Source organism: Megalops cyprinoides, chromosome 4 (genome assembly GCF_013368585.1).
Source record: "Megalops cyprinoides isolate fMegCyp1 chromosome 4, fMegCyp1.pri, whole genome shotgun sequence".
Taxonomy (NCBI): domain Eukaryota; kingdom Metazoa; phylum Chordata; class Actinopteri; order Elopiformes; family Megalopidae; genus Megalops; species Megalops cyprinoides.
The window spans coordinates 44,500,058-44,516,238 of record NC_050586.1 but is presented as its reverse complement, the minus strand read 5'-3'; the positions used below and the strand labels follow the sequence as shown (position 1 = coordinate 44,516,238).

Sequence of the window (16,181 nt, the reverse complement as noted above, 5' to 3'; positions counted from 1 at the left end):
TTTCACACTGTTGTGACATTAGCCATGCATGCTAGCTTGTGTTTAACCCTTTTGCAAGTAACTTATTTTTATGCTATGTAACGCACATGTTACGTTACATGGTTCATTATGTTTTAATCAGCGTTATTAAGCTTCTCATAGTTTTCAGTTAGCATTTGCTATATTTTTAGCATTAAAATGCTGTTTCCTCAAAGCTAAAATTAGCTAGAATTTTTCCAATCTAGTTTTCTAATCACACCAGTTTTAGCATATGTGCTAAACGGCTAATCACACCGGTGTGACCGTATGCATGAAAGGACTAAACAAATGGACACGCTGTTGCGTTGATGCATGACGTAGTCACGTAGACAGGTCCTGGCAGATAGCTACGTACGCCCTTGCAGATATGTAGCCTTTGTTTGCAATAATAAAGGGTTATCGTGTTTAGGAACCGTTAAGCAGAACCGAAATTCAAATTTTTTTTACCGGTACCCGGTACTTGGCATTTCGGATTAGGTTAACTAATTCCGAACTGAGTTTCGGTTCCCAACCCTAGAGGGAGCATAGGTGATAATCCACTGATGTCACTCTAGCAACTTGCAAGTTCTGAATGTGGGAGGGGACCCTGTCTGAACTACCCACTTCTACCCTCAGCAGATTTGTGTTTTCTCACAGTCATTGCCCAGGGATGACATGATTGAATTTGAATTCTGGGCTATGGGGTTCAGGCTGTACTTGGAGCCAGTACTTGTACTATCTGAGCTACTCAGGAGCCCTTAGGTTCATACTTATTACATGGAATCAACAGGGCAGCTCAGTTCCACCATTGCTTTTATTTATTGCCTTTTTTAACAGTGAGTCCTGTATTATGAGGGGTCATAGGCAGCAAAAGGATAGTATTGGTGTAATAAAGGCTGTTCTAATTTCTAGTTTCTAGTTCTTGTAAAAATTCTAGACAGTAGTGAATTTCATAGTAATCAAAACTACTTTTGATAAATGCATGAATTAACCTCTCTACATCAGCCTGTGTAAGCAGTGGTCTTACTCTGGCAGTGTTTCCTAGATGAAGGAATTCTTCATTTGTGATCATTTTAAGGTGGAAGAAGTCTGCATCTGAAATAACATTTTGTACATAAGTTTTGCTGTTTGATGCCAGGATTCCAATATCTTTAATGAAAATGTCTCTTTGTGTTTTAAGTCCAATGACTAAGACCTTGTGTTTATCTTGATTGAGTTGGAGAAAGTTATGTGACATCCGGAATTGAATGTCTTTGACACTACTTTCCATAGAGCTGACAACACTCTTTATTTGGTAAAAGTGATATGCACATCTATACATCTGATGTAGCATCAACATATTAACAAAAATTCGTATTATGTTTATAAATAATGCATGTAATTTTTCTATGTCCGAAAGTGCAGTGTTCCAAAACTGCATTGTCAGTCAGGTAAATAAGATTTAAACCAGCTTAATATAGTGCTACTTTAATGCAGAAAGACCTGCTTAGTTTTTAGGATGATTCATTAAAATGTTATGGTCCATATTCAAATCTAGCAGACCAAAAACAGCTATGCCACCAGTATGACACTTAAATATAGGTCATTTATTACCTTTACTAGAGCAGTTTTTGTGTTATGAGTATCCCTAAAGCCTGTAATTTTTCAAGGATATTGTTTTTAACAACAATATTTATGCGAACCCCTCACATTTTGATAGAGAAGAATGATGAAATTATACTGCCTGAGGAGAGTTGAGATGCCTGTCATTTGTAACAATCATTACCATCATCACAATTTAATATTGGGAAGGCCTCAACGCTAGTCAAACGCATTTTAAAATAGTGAAAACCAGGCATGTTAAGTAATCATAGTGTATCAAGTATTACATTGATTTCGTACCAGCCACATGTCACAACAAATGTAACACGTAGGAAATGACAAGTGCTTTTCAGTAACGCCACAACACTCTGTACCACTTCAAATGCCATATAATTTTGTGCACCACTTCAAATAATGGCAGAAACTTGTTAACATCCTTACACATCACTTGTAGTCATTATTGACATTAACACAGACACTGTAGCCCTTTGTTGTTAAATGTTTTTGCTTTTATTCATCTAATTCAATGCAGGACAAGAGATAGATTGGGAGGGATTAGGCTTTTGGCACGTTCAATCTCTTTTTCTTCTTTGTTTCTAACTTCCAATAGCTAGTGCAGTGGCATTACAGGCTCAGAAAGCTGTGAGCTGTTTAAATCTCCCCTAATCTTTGCTGCACTGTGTAACCCAGGGTCCCGTTACCAGCACATTGGATTCTCCCATGAGGGCCTATCTGGGGGAAAAGGCAATTCAGCTTTTCAGGGTGCACTGTAATTGTGCCAAGCCAGATGACCTCTTAAAACTAATTTTCAAGGGAGGTTTTCAACAGAGTGAAAAAAAGCATAATGCACCTCTCTTGGCTTCTTGTCCGAAATCAGTGCTTGGATGAACTAAATCAAAACTAAAGTGACTCACATGTTTTTTGTCATAATTTAAAGAAGAAATATTAAAATAAAGATTAATTGCACTTTATATTGTATATATTAACACAACCCTGGGAGGGGATGGGTGTATTGTGTGGAGTAGTGCAACCCAAGAGACAGCCACAGTTTTAAACAACAAAAATAAGGGGAGGGAAACAATATTGCAGAATTCCAAATCACAGTACAAAAAATTAAGAGATTTTTAAATGAAAGTTCAGTCTTGGAGGGAGCAAATCTCTTACTCCCGCTGCTTGTCCTTGTAACCTGGCTGAGCATCAGCTTCACAAGTTTGCCATTTGTGTCTTGCTCCTTGCTCCTTGTTTCCTTTCCCAAAAAGATCAGAGAAGGTTGCATACATTGTACTGAAACAATAGGATCCATGTAATAACTGATTTATACCAATTTAAAAACTGTGTTGGCAGTTTGTCACACATCAAAAAAGACTGTACATGATGTCTTAATGAAATCTACTGTAAGAACTGCTTAAATTGGCTGTATTTTCGTATCACATTCCTGTCCCCCACATATAAGAAAGAATAGAACAGAGAAAGCAGAAAATGAAAAATTTATATGAGAACTGGAGTGTTGCTGTAGATACACAGGAGCACATGGAGAAAATGTAACGGCTCAGGCAAGGACTCAGTCACAGACCAAGACAGCTTCAGTTTCCAGGCAGGTTTAATGATAACGACAGGCAAGTAGCGAAACCAAAAAGCAGGCAGGGTCGAAAACCGGAAGGCAGTCCATGGACAAAAACAGGGTCGGGAACCGGAGCAGGCAGGGTCGGGAACCGGGCAGGCAAATGATCAGGCAACGGGACAAGACGGCAGGAAGAAAACGAAGACGAAGGACAGGCAAAGTCAAACACGGAGAAATCAGAAATCAAAAAACTGCGGGAACGAAACAGGTACAAAAAACGCTGAGACGAACTGGCAAACAAGACAGGAACAAGCAGGGTAGAAATAGGGCTGGGCTGGTGAGGAGATGGGATGCAGGTGGGCAGGCAGGCAGGTGAAGGTAATGGGGCAATCAGGTGGACGGGGACCAGGCGGGGAGCGGGGCGGGGCTGGAACACAAGGAAAACAAAAAGCACATGGACAGGGAAAAAAACAAAAACACCACAGCTAGGGGGGCGGAGTCCTGACAGTACCCCCCCCCCCCCCCCACGGACACCCCCAGGCGTCACAGCGGGTTTGCCAGGGTGATGGCGGTGGAAGTCCCGGATGAGGGCGGGGTCCAAGATGTCCCTGGCAGGGACCCAGCACCTCTCTTCAGGACCGTAGCCCTCCCAGTCAACCAGGTACTGGAGTCCGCGCCCCCGTCGCCGAACCTTAAGCAGGCGGCGCACAGTGTACGCCTCCGCTCCATCAATCAGGCGGGGTGGCGGGGGCGCCCGGGGTGCAGGACATAGCGGGCTGCGGAAGACAGGCTTGATCCTGGAGACGTGGAAGGTGGGATGTATGCGGCGGAGCGAGAGCAGCAGCTTCAACCGGACCGCCGCGGGACTGATCACCTTAGCAATGGGGAATGGCCCGATGAAGCGGGGGGCGAGCTTGCGGGAGTCCGTTCTGAGGGGAAGGTCCCTGGTGGAGAGCCACACTCGCTGACCCTGGCGATAACGAGGGGCTTTGGAGTGGCGGCGGTCGGCGAAGCGCTTAGCCTGGGCTGAGGCTTGCAGCAGGGTGAGCCGTGCGCGCCTCCAGGTGCGGCGACATCGTCGGATGAACGCAGCTGCCGAGGGGACGCCGACCTCCTCCTACTGGGCAGGAAACAGAGGGGGCTGGTAGCCCAGGCAACAATGGAAAGGGGACAGCCCAGACGAAGAAGATGGCAGGGAATTGACGGCATACTCCACCCAGGGCAGGTGCTGACTCCACGCCGATGGTTCCTGGGAGGTAAGACATCGCAGCACCATCTCCAGTTGCTGATTCGCCCGCTCGGTCTGGCCGTTGGACTGGGGGTGGAACCCGGACGACACGCTGACTGTGGTGCCCAGCAATCTGAAAAACGCCCTCCAAAAGTGGGAGGTGAATTGGGGGCCCCGGTCAGACACCACGTCGGAGGGCAGGCCGTGCAGCCGGAAAACGTGATGTATTAGCAGCTGCGCTGTTTCTTTGGCGGAGGGAGGTTTGGGCAATGGAATCAAGTGGACAGATTTGGAAAAGCGGTCAACGATGGTGAGGATGGTGGTGTTACCGTCTGACTGGGGCAAGCCGGTGACGAAGTCCAACACGATGTGGGACCAGGGTCGTCGGGGAACCGGCAGGGGTTGCAGCAGACCGGCGGGCGGCTGGTTGGACGTCTTATTCCGGGCGCAGACAGAGCAGGCGGAAACGAAGCTGGAGATGTCCTCCCTCATGGTGGGCCACCAGAACCGCTGACCAATGAATGCCGCAGTACGTCGGGCAACAGGGTGGCAGGCAAGTCTGGACGAGTGCCCCCACTGCAGGACCTGGGATCGGACAGACTGAGGTACAAAGAGGCGGTTAAGGGGACAGGAGCTAGGACCCGGCTCGGTCCGGAGGGCGGCGTGGACGGTGGTCTCGATGTCCCACTGCGCCGCCGCAACCACGCACCGGGTAGACAGGATGGTGCTGGGTTCCGGGGTCTCGTCTGCTGGTGCAAACTGGCGAGAGAGGGCGTCAGTTTTGCCGTTCTTGGTTCCTGGTCGGTAGGACAGGGCAAAGTCGAACCGGGAAAAGAACATGGACCAGCGGGCCTGTCGGGGGTTCAGACGCTTAGCCGACCTGATGTACTCCAGGTTTTTATGGTTGGTCCACACCAGGAACGGCGTCTTTGCCCCCTCCAGCCAATGCCTCCACTCCTCCAGAGCAAGCTTCACCGCTAGCAGCTCCCGGTCGCCGATGTCGTAATTGCGCTCGGTGGGCGTGAGGCGGTGAGAGTAGAACGCACAGGGATGGAGTTTGTTATTGGCAGCCAACCGTTGCGACAGGACGGCCCCCGCTCCTATGTCCGAAGCGTCCACTTCCACGATGAACTGACGGGCAGGATCAGGCTGTGTCAGAATGGGCGCAGAAGTGAAATGGCCTTTCAGGTTGCAAAATGCTGCCTCGGCTGCCGGAGACCAGGAGAATGCCCTGTCGGTAGACGTCAGAGCCGTGAGGGGAGCTGCTACTGTGCTGTAGTCACGGATGAAGCGGCGGTAAAAGTTAGCAAAACCGAGGAAGCGCTGCAGTTCCCGACGGGAGGTGGGGTGGGGCCACTCCTCCACCGCACGGACCTTCCGCCGGTCCATTTGTATGCTTCCTGCTGTGATAACGAAACCCAGGAAGGAGAGGGTGTCTCGGTGGAATTCGCTCTTCTCAGCCTTGACATAGAGGTGATTCTCCAGCAGGCGCTGGAGAACGCGACGGACATGCTGGACGTGTTCAGGCAGGGAGCGAGAAAAAATGAGTATGTCGTCTAGGTATACAAAAACAAACCGGTTCAGCATATCCCGTAGGACATCATTCACCAGTGACTGAAACACGGCAGGGGCATTAGTTAACCCGAATGGCATAACCAGATATTCGTAGTGACCAGTGGAGGTGTTGAAGGCTGTCTTCCATTCATCTCCCTCCCGGATACGGACCAGGTGGTAGGCGTTTCGGAGGTCGAGTTTGGTGAAGATGGTGGCCCCCTGCAGTGACTCAAAAGCAGAGGACAGGAGCAGGAGGGGGTAGCGGTTCTTCACGGTAATAGCACTGAGACCTCGGTAATCGATACATGGACGAAGAGAGCCGTGCTTCTTCCCAACAAAGAAGAAGCCGGCCCCAGCAGGCGAGGAGGACGGGCGAATAATTCCAGCTGCTAGGGACTCCCGGATGTAGTGATTCATGGCCTCAGTCTCTGGTGGGGATAGGGAGTACAGACGCCCCTTAGGTGGTGATGAGCCGGGCAGGAGGTCGATCGCACAGTCATAAGGACGATGCGGGGGAAGCGAGGCTGCACGGGACTTGCTGAACACGGGCTTCAGGTCCAGATATTCCGGCGGCACTGCCGAAAGGTCCGGAAACTCCTCTGGTGCGTGAGCGACAGGTGACACAGGAGCTAGGGCCTCATGCAGACAGTGGGAGTGGCAGAACGGACTCCAGCCCAGGATCTTGTTGCCCTGCCAGTCGATGTGGGGGTTATGCCGTGCCAGCCAGGGATGACCCAGGACTACGGAAGCTTGCGGGGTGTCAATGACGTGCAACACTATCTCCTTGTGATGGTTGCCGGAGATGAGGAAGCTCATGGGGGGAGTGGCGTGGGTGATGCAGACCAGCGGGGCCCCGGTGATGGCATGGGCCTCCAGAGGCGAGTGCAGCGGGACCCGGGGCAGTTGCAGCTGGGCCGCCAGGTTGGCATCGATGAAGCTCCCATCGGCCCCCGAGTCAATCAGGATGGAGACCGGGTGAGGCTGATCCTCGACGAGCAACATGGCAGAAAACAGAGGACGGACTTCAGAGGACTGGCTTAAGGGGGTGACACTCACCTGTAATCCCCTTGCTACAGGTGAGCGCTGGCTTTTTGCTGGGCAGGTTGCCACGAAATGCCCAGGCTGACCACAGTACAGGCACGCCCCGGCGCTGATCCTCCTCTGACGCTCAGCCGGGGACAGGCGAGTCAGGCGAGTGCGATCGACTTGCATCGGCTCCGGGGAAACAGGCAGCGGTGTAGCAGGGCTATGCGTTGCTGGTGTGGGTAGGGGCTCACAGGAGGGGCTCCGCGGTTCACTGGCTCCTCTCTCCCGGTGCCGCTGTGACAGGCGCTGGTCAACGCGGATGGCCAGATCCACCAAGGTGTCAAAGCTGACCGGCAACTCCCGAGTGGCCAGCTCGTCCTTGATGGTCTCCGAAAGGCCGTGGAGAAAGGTGTCGTACTGCGCCTCCGTGTTCCATCCACTGGAGGCAGCGAGGGTGCAGAAATCGATTGCGTAATCAGACACCGACTGGCGCCCCTGGCGGATCAGGAGCATCTCCCTCGCGGCTTCACGACCGTGTTTGGAGCGGTCGAAGACCTTCCTCATCTCCTCGGCGAAGGTGGCGAAGGAGTGGCAGAAAGGGGCGTCGGCATCCCAGACCGCAGTGCCCCACTCCCTGGCACATCCCGTCAACAGGGTAATCACATAGGCGATCCTCGCCCGGTCCGTGGGAAACGTGGAGGGTTGGAGTTCGAAAACCAGGGAGCACTGGGAGAAGAACGACTGACAGGTTCCCGGATTCCCACGCGTAACATTCGGGAGGTGGCAATCGGAGTTCCCGGCTCGGGAGACCTGGCGGGGCAGACGGAGAAGCTGCCGCAGGCGGTGCGGGGCGGTTCTCCTGGCTCAGCTGCTGCAGTTGCAGCAGCTGGGATGTGACGCCGGCAAGGTTGGTGGCGAAACTCTCCAAGGACCGGCCGATGGCTTCCAGCTGGCTTTGATGGCCCCCCAGCAATGCGCCTTGCAACTCCAGCGCAGCCTTCAGCTGGGGTAGGTCTGCTGAGTCCATGTTGGCCAGTTCGTACTGTAACGGCTCAGGCAAGGACTCAGGACACAGACCAAGACAGCTTCAGTTTCCAGGCAGGTTTAATGATAACGACAGGCAAGTAGCGAAACCAAAAAGCAGGCAGGGTCGAAAACTGGGCAGGCAAATGATCAGGCAACGGGACAAGACGGCAGACAGAAAACGAAGACGAAGGACAGGCAGAGTCAAACACGGAGAAATCAGAAATCAAAAAACTGCGGGAACGAAACAGGTACAAAAAACGCTGAGACGAACTGGCAAACAAGACAGGAATAAGCAGGGTAGAAATAGGGCTGGGCTGATGAGGAGATGGGATGCAGGTGGGCAGGCAGACAGGTGAAGGTAATGGGGCAATCAGGTGGGCGGGGACCAGGCGGGGAGCAGGGCGGGGCTGGAACACAAGGAAAACAAAAAGCACATGGACAGGGAAAAAAACAAAAACACCACAGCTAGGGGGGCGGAGTCCTGACAGAAAACCACTGTCCCCACTTTCAGTACTGATTAGCAGAGACGCTTTCCATAAGACCTCCTCATTTTTGCTTGTTAGATCTAAATTGGGCAAAGTGATTGTATAGCTTGCCTAAGGGGATATTTCAAAGGTATACAGCAGTATATTCTGAGAACTGCCACAGTCCATGGGTGTTAAATGCATTGGTTCATTGTATATACATTTTTATTGAATGGTGACGGATTAATGATGAAAATAACCTTGAAAAGGGCTACCACAATTTAATTTACCAAATCCAAGCAGGATTTGGCAGGATGTAATGATGGTCTCTTTTAAGTTTACATATGCAGTGGTATTAAGAACATAAGAGTATTAACTTGTCATAGGTGATTGTTGAATTTGTTCAGAGGTCAACCTGCTGTATTGATGACACCCAGAAATAACAGTGTCCTTTATGGCATAAAGGACCTTCCATGATACATGCTAGTGCAGGGATTGGATATTAACAAATGTCACACACTATATTGTGTTATCTTCAAATGTATCCAGTTAAGTCCAGCTGTACATGTTCATGAGGATGAGGGGTTCAGCCAGGAATTCAATTGTTTTTAATTCACAAAAAATGATATTGTAAAAAAATAAGATCATATTGTATTAATGCCAGTACAATTTTGGGCACCATTCTTTTACAAATCAAGAGGAAACTCAAATCAAGGTATGCCTCTCTCACTGTCCAGTATACTGCTCTATAAATTGACCTACTTGATTGTGCGATTTGAAAAATTGCTAGGTTATTTCAGTTACTGGAATTTTGTCTTTATGTCACACTATGGATAAATATTTGATATTACCACTCTTACATTCATACATACATACCACTGAATAAGTAGCTTTACCATTCATTGGATCTGCTGGAAAATATCCAGAGTGCAAGCAGTGCAGTGTTAAAGTGAAAGTAACATCAAACAAACCATCAAAGAACAGGATCAGTGCCAGGAGGCAGTGAAGGGGAAAGCAATTCTGTGATGTTACATTTGTTATACAATTCCAAGCCAGGCATTCAGCTCCGCCATAGTAAACTATGCTACATGCTCTGTCTTCACACCACTGAATGGGATTTATCTGAGGCTGTTGTCTCCCTTTCATATGTAATCCAGTTTTTCTGGCAACACTCCATAGAATGGCATGGGGTACTACAAATCTACAAAATCTTTCTTCAAAATCAATCTACAAAACTTTCCTCTAGACTAATGTTGTTGATAACCATTGCTGTGAATATTTGAAAAACTGATCATCAAAAAATCAACACAAAACTAGAACTAGCCTTATTAGCCAAACCCAGCCATGCACCTATATTTACTCACAGCCTTGTTGGGTATAAACAGGTGTGTCTTATTCACCAGTGGCACACCTGTACTCACACACAGAATGACAAGTTGCAGTCAAGTGTCAGTTCAGAAGTCCACTGAGTATGACTATTGTTATATTTGGGAAGTGGAAAACAAGGATTCTAAATTAAACAGTTGCAGAGGAGAATGTTGAGTTTACCATTGATGTTCTTTTGAATATTTGTTGAAAGCAATCTTGTCACAGTAATGCTCTGCTCTGTATGAATAAAGTAATAAGGCTGTTCAGCAGCCAATTTGAAGGTAGGTTTACAGCCTTTGTGTAACTTAAAAAGTGCAAGATAAGGAAACTCACAGCTTAAATTTTAAGGGATAAGCAGTTATGGTTAAACTTTATGACTTGGAATGTTTAAGGTACAAAACACCCAAAAATGAATGAAATCTAAGAAGTGTAATCTAGTATTATACATGAAAAACAGTTTAGCTGGCCAAGAGTCTTGGAAATTTTTGCCAACTGCATGTGACATATCTGCGGCTTGCGGTAGGAGGCACAGCAGCACTGTTGCAGTTTTGATCAGCAAGCACTGACAATTCAAATGTATCAGTGTGTCAGAGAGACCACTTACAGAAAAGGGTGGGTCTTATTAGTATTGGCTGAGATTCAGGGACACACTATCATTTTACATATTATTCCCCAAATGTAGATGACTTGAGTGTAGGCTCGAGCAAATATGGGTGACTTCCAATAAGCATGGGGGGGGGGGGGGTGTTAATCAGTTGATGAACATACAAGACTATAGTCCACTTCCTGCCCAATAAAACTGGCAGGTATGTATTGTGGAGACTGGAATGTAGTCAGCAGCAAGATGTACATTTTCAAGTATTCATTTAAAATCATCATTATGAATGGTATGGGAAACCATAAAAACGTTGAATATGTATCATTATATATTATGGAGCATTTAAAAACGGAGAGCGTAGCTAAAAAATCCCTTATGAGCTGACCCTCTGTGTGTCACTAGAGACCGCTGTTTAGACATCGCCCTTTGTGCACATTTACTTTAATTGACTTTGATGTAACTATACTTATATGTTATGCTTTGTCTTTTTTAAAATCACATGTATTGTAGATTTTTTTTGTTTTGTTGTAGTGCCCAACTAATCACTAATTCCTGAACCTAAATTTTCTGATTTTACTTCATTTTCCGCACAACACTTGTATGAATTTTAACTATCCCCTTCCAGTCCAAAACCCTAGTATGGTATGCATGCATACTCTACTTGTTTGTTTGCATTATCCACTGGGCTGTAAGAATCACCAGGGAAAAAAAAAAGAACAGTCCTGCAGCTGTTTCTCTGTTCTCCCCACAGTCCAGGTTCCTGGGGCAGTTGTGAACCCACAGGCAGAGGCCACATCATCCACTTCTATCCAAATTTCGTGGGAGGCCCCAACCTACGCCAATGGCCCCATCCAAGGATACCGAATATTCTGGACAGAGACAGCAACTGAGAAAGAACAGGTCAGTCTTGTTACATTTTTTTATCCACTTTTATAATAAAAATCTTTGAGGAGCTCCTGAACATGAATCAGCCTGGAGTTTTATTGCTCTTTTAGACTGTAACAGGTATACCGGTGTATCCTGATTGTGCACACCTGTCTTTGTTCAAGATAAAGATTCAGAATTAGTCTTTAGAGTATGCCCATAGAACATTATAACTGTGAAAGAATCCAGGAGATGAAAAAGTAATGCTGCCAGATAATTCTGGTTCCCTTTCATAACATGCCTGTATCCAAATTAAATGTGGAGAAACTGAGTCATTAGAGCACCGAGGTTAGAAAGCTAGATATTTATCCCTATGTTTTTAGCTGCACACAAGTCTTTTAGTCATCTTTCTTAAGCATATGCCAGAGGCAAAATTTCAGACAGACATACAAAACAGAATGTGTGTTTACAGTCTCAACTCTCATGGCTTCCACACATGGGAGTAGTGTATTGGCCACTTTGCTTTTAGTATTTTTCAGCAGTAGCTTTAGTAGTGGGTAAAAATCCCTACTAAGTTTGAATACAGAAGTTAATCTTAGACATAAAATTGGTACATTACAAAGCATATAGTGTGTGTATTCATTTATTATTAGCGCACCAATTTCCCAATAGGTGAGGAAAGTCACTATCACCATAATTCAATAAATTTTATAAATCATAATCATATTGTCTTTTTTTTCAGAGTGTTGAGGTGAATAGTCAGAGTTTCAAGCTGGAAGACCTAAAGAAGTTTACAGAGTATTCTATACGTATTCTAGCATATAACCGCTACGGCCCGGGTGTTACCACTGAGGATCTGATTGTCACCACTCTCTCTGATGGTAAATTCTCATTGATCTTGGGGAAAAACACAAAACATAATACACATAATGATATACTTCATTTGTTGATCTAGACCAACTTTCAAAGCTTAGCTTTGAAAGTTGGTCTAGATGTAATGTAATGTAATGTAATGTAATGTATGCATTTGTACAGCCTTGTACATCTTTGCCTTGCCTAAGTACCTTGCCTAAGGAGCCTACAGCATTGACCCGCCTCTGTTTTGAACCTGGAACCTGGGACATAAGTTGAGACTTCTGTGGCATAGAGCATCTGCCATTTGTTTCTTCTATAATTTGATTTCATACCAGCCATAAAACTGTTGTTGCATTTATTACTGTTTTGGATATGCCAATTTCCTTTTTAGTCATTTTCAGTGACCTAGCAGCCATGGTCCTCAGTGATGTGATGGTTTAATGTGCCATCAGCAGCCATTATTTAAGATCAAACCATTGATGTGTGTGTCATTCTCAGCTATGCCAGCCATTTCCATTCATCACTCATAGTATTGCCACACACCTTTCAAAGCTGCCGGAGAGCCTCAGCGACAGAAGGACATAGTAATGACTTTAGCACTGACAGCGTTCGCGCTTCTCCACTTTCATGTAAACACGCAGGAGCATGGCAGAAGGCTTTCATTCATGTTGCTCTAAACCTGTCTTGCATTAATGACCTCAGAGCACTTCAATTCTTGCAGTATCCTTTAATCTATGGACTTGCAAAGAGTAGCTGCACACACACTGGGATTCTGTAGGCACCACCGTTGAGAGTTTCTTAGCTGTTATAGTCACACAGGATGATCCAACCACGGGTTCTCATCCCTGCCTCACTGATTGCCAGTGAGTCTTCCACAGATTAGGCTCTCAATAAGACTGGCTTAAAACTTAGTGTTAAACTGTCCTGAGCCCACCTTTGAATTTGTGGCTCACAGAACATCCATCTGCAGCTGTTTTCACCCAATGTGGTGGTATTACCTTTGTGTTCTCTGTGTTTTACTTGAAATCATTTTCATCATAACAAAGAGATGGGTTTGGGTGAATACCAGTCCTTCTCTTCATAATTAACACCTTCATGTGAAATGCACAGTTACAAAGACAGTTCTGTCTCATGAGACTATAGTGGCTTTGCTCTCCAAACACAGATCCTGAGCTGCTGTGGAACTTGTTTGTGGATACTTTTTTTTTTTTTTTTTACATGGCAGACACTCTTTTCCAGGGCAATATACATAGCTCACCATTCGTCCATCATAGCGATTTATACAGGGGAATATTGACTGGAAATTCAGAGTAACTACATTGCTAATTGGTACAATAAAAATTGTAGAATTTATCTGGCAACATTTGGTTTGTGAACCTTCTCCTTACCACTACACCACTGCACTATTTCCATTTGTCTCTCCAAAAATGACGTGCCATAAAAGGCCTGTGGAGCTTGCCTGTGCACTGCCTGAAGACTCACTAATTCTGACGATTGTCTCTCCCCATTAACTTCTGCGCAAACTAGGAGACCTGAGTAATTTATCATCTGTCAGGTTCCATTAGCTGGAGCTTGCTGACTTTTTGAAATGAGCACCGGGTCCAGCATTTTCCATTTTCCTGCTTAATTAAGGGCCCTTGTGCTGCATAATGAAATTGCACGTGGTGACTCTTCCCGCAAGTGCTGCTCAGCAGAGGTAATTAAAGACCCTTCTGCTCCTCTGACCTCGAGCTCAAATCCAGCCTCATCCACTAGTCCAAATGGTGGCAACCTCAGTTGTGCCCTTACCCACTTCCCCCTCCCCTGCTGCTCTTTGTGTCCATCTGCAAGGATGGAACAAATCCATGCAAATGAGTGAACAGTGAAGGGTCTTCAGGACATGGATGTGTTGTCCACTGGCATCCCACCTTATGCTGCTATCTGTTTGAATATGCTTATACAGTGAGATTGCATTTGAACAGGGGTACACAATTATTGCCCTCCTGACCAAAAAATAAAGGACACTTCATGTGTTTCTTTGGAACTCTGGCTCATTAGGAGGAAAAGGAAATGGTTGAGGGCATTGAGACAAACAGCTATTCACTTTAATAAGAACACTGGCACTTTGGTGGAATAAAAAAAAAAACGGAATGCTTTAAACCTAGTCTGGTACTTATCTCACCAAAACTTCCTTTGTATTGACATGCTTGCCATAGTGAATTTCCTTCTTGCTGGTCCCTTAAGGGGTTAAAAGGTTAACAGTTGATTGAGCAGGCATAGCACTCTTGAGAGACAGACTGTCCATCTTGGAAAGGTCATGCTCAATAACTGACTGTTATCAGGACCTTCCAAAGAGGTCATTTATGTATGCCCAGCTTATTTGAGGAGCCCTCCCTGCCTTACAGGCAGTCCTTACCATTGAGCATCTGCCTCAGATAAATGCTTCTGCTGTCATTTTTCTCTAAATGATCCCAGACACTTCATTCTCCACCTCTGGGACAAGAAGCAGATTACATTGATTTTAAAGGAAATTCCATTGCATACAAACAAAGCATTTTAATAACCCATCAAAACAGTTTAATGACTTCTGGACTCCAGACATATTTTTCCATTAATGCCTAACAAAGATTCTCACATCTGTCATGGCTCTGTAATGTTGTAAATTCAATATGAGATTAGCCAGACTGATTCAGACAGATGTATTATGTCAATAGACACTAACATATTTTTTCTTATTTTTGCTAACAGTGCCAAGTTCCTCTCCGCAGAACATCTCACTGGAGGTTGTGAATTCAAGGGTAAGTAGCGAAGTCTGTTTTTTTTAACACATGAAGAAAGCATGTATTTGGCATGAAGTAAGATAATCTAAAAAAAATTCCATTCAATAGGCAGGAAGCCAGATCACAGGGCATTAACCTTAATCAATCAATCAATAGGCTGCATTGCTTTGTGTCTTGTAGAGGGGCTGCTGGTCACACCAAAAGGTCTTTGGTGAGACTGAAGTTATGAACTGGAAAAACTCCTGGTGTCACTGTACTTACTTAAATGTTTAAGACAATATCATATGCAAAAGAAACTTACCCAGGCTGAACAGTCTGCCGTCTATGAAGCACAGGCAGTCACGATGTGAATAACTGCTGGGCTGTTAGTATCGCGAAGGGATGTGGCCCCTGATTCGATTCCATCCTGTGATCCCAAGATAAGCTTCTGAACGATGTGTGAGCTTCAGGAAAGGCCTAGGGAGACACAAGGGAGAAATGAGCCGCCTTAATCCCTGGCACTCAGGGGTCAACTAGCAATCAAGATCACAGTCCTGTGGTGAGTCGGGGAGAGGAAGGGAGCATTCTTTCTCCCATATGGTGCAACAGGAGTAGGGCGGGGGGCTGCTCCTCAGGGCCTGCCCTCCCACCACTTTCCCAGCGTGACTGCACAGCACTCTGTACTGATTAACAGATGGAGAGACAGCACCAGCCAGCAGGGATAATTGGCAGAAACAGACAGTGCTGGGGAAACAATCAAAGTGACAGCAGAGGGCAAGGGAATGGAGATATGGAGGGGGGGTCCCCTGAAAGAAGCAGCACTGGCTACTCGTTACCCCCCAAAAAATAGAACTATGTCATGTAGTCACAAATGAGACCTGGCTTTTTAAATCATACTGCAGTTCCTGTTTTTAAATAAAAGTGATCTGCTTTTCCACATAATTGTCATTTTGTCCATTCATGGTGTTGTCTTAACATATGAGGGCATAAAATTGGCAAAACATTGACAGGTCCAATGTTCTGTGCCACAGTTTTCACAGCTCAAATGCCCTAATTTAACCATTTTGCAGTTGTTGTGTGGGACCCTCTGCAAGGAATAATCCAGTATATGTAGACAGGGTGAAAGTGATGTGAGTTTGCCAGGGTGGATACAATCAAAGAAAACTGTTTAATATGTGAAAAATATGCCTAGATTGACTCACTATATGCTTATTTGTTTTAGCCTATGTCACTCCTGAGACAGATTCTTCAAAATATCACTAATTATGTCAGTATGAGTTGGGAATTCACACCCACTTATTTAATTGATTTAATTTTTGTT

The 16,181-nt window shown here is 46.0% G+C and overlaps 1 protein-coding gene across 1 annotated transcript in view; it reads left to right on the top strand.

The window, feature by feature from the left end:
- Window positions 1–16,181, top strand: part of LOC118776507 (netrin receptor DCC-like) — a 195,831-nt gene that overhangs the window by 94,496 nt on the left and 85,154 nt on the right. Inside the window, exons 10-12 of the mRNA XM_036526869.1 lie at window positions 11,155–11,303; window positions 12,010–12,148; window positions 14,850–14,899. Coding sequence (XP_036382762.1) covers window positions 11,155–11,303; window positions 12,010–12,148; window positions 14,850–14,899 — 338 coding nt within the window. The remainder of the gene's footprint in view (window positions 1–11,154; window positions 11,304–12,009; window positions 12,149–14,849; window positions 14,900–16,181) is intronic.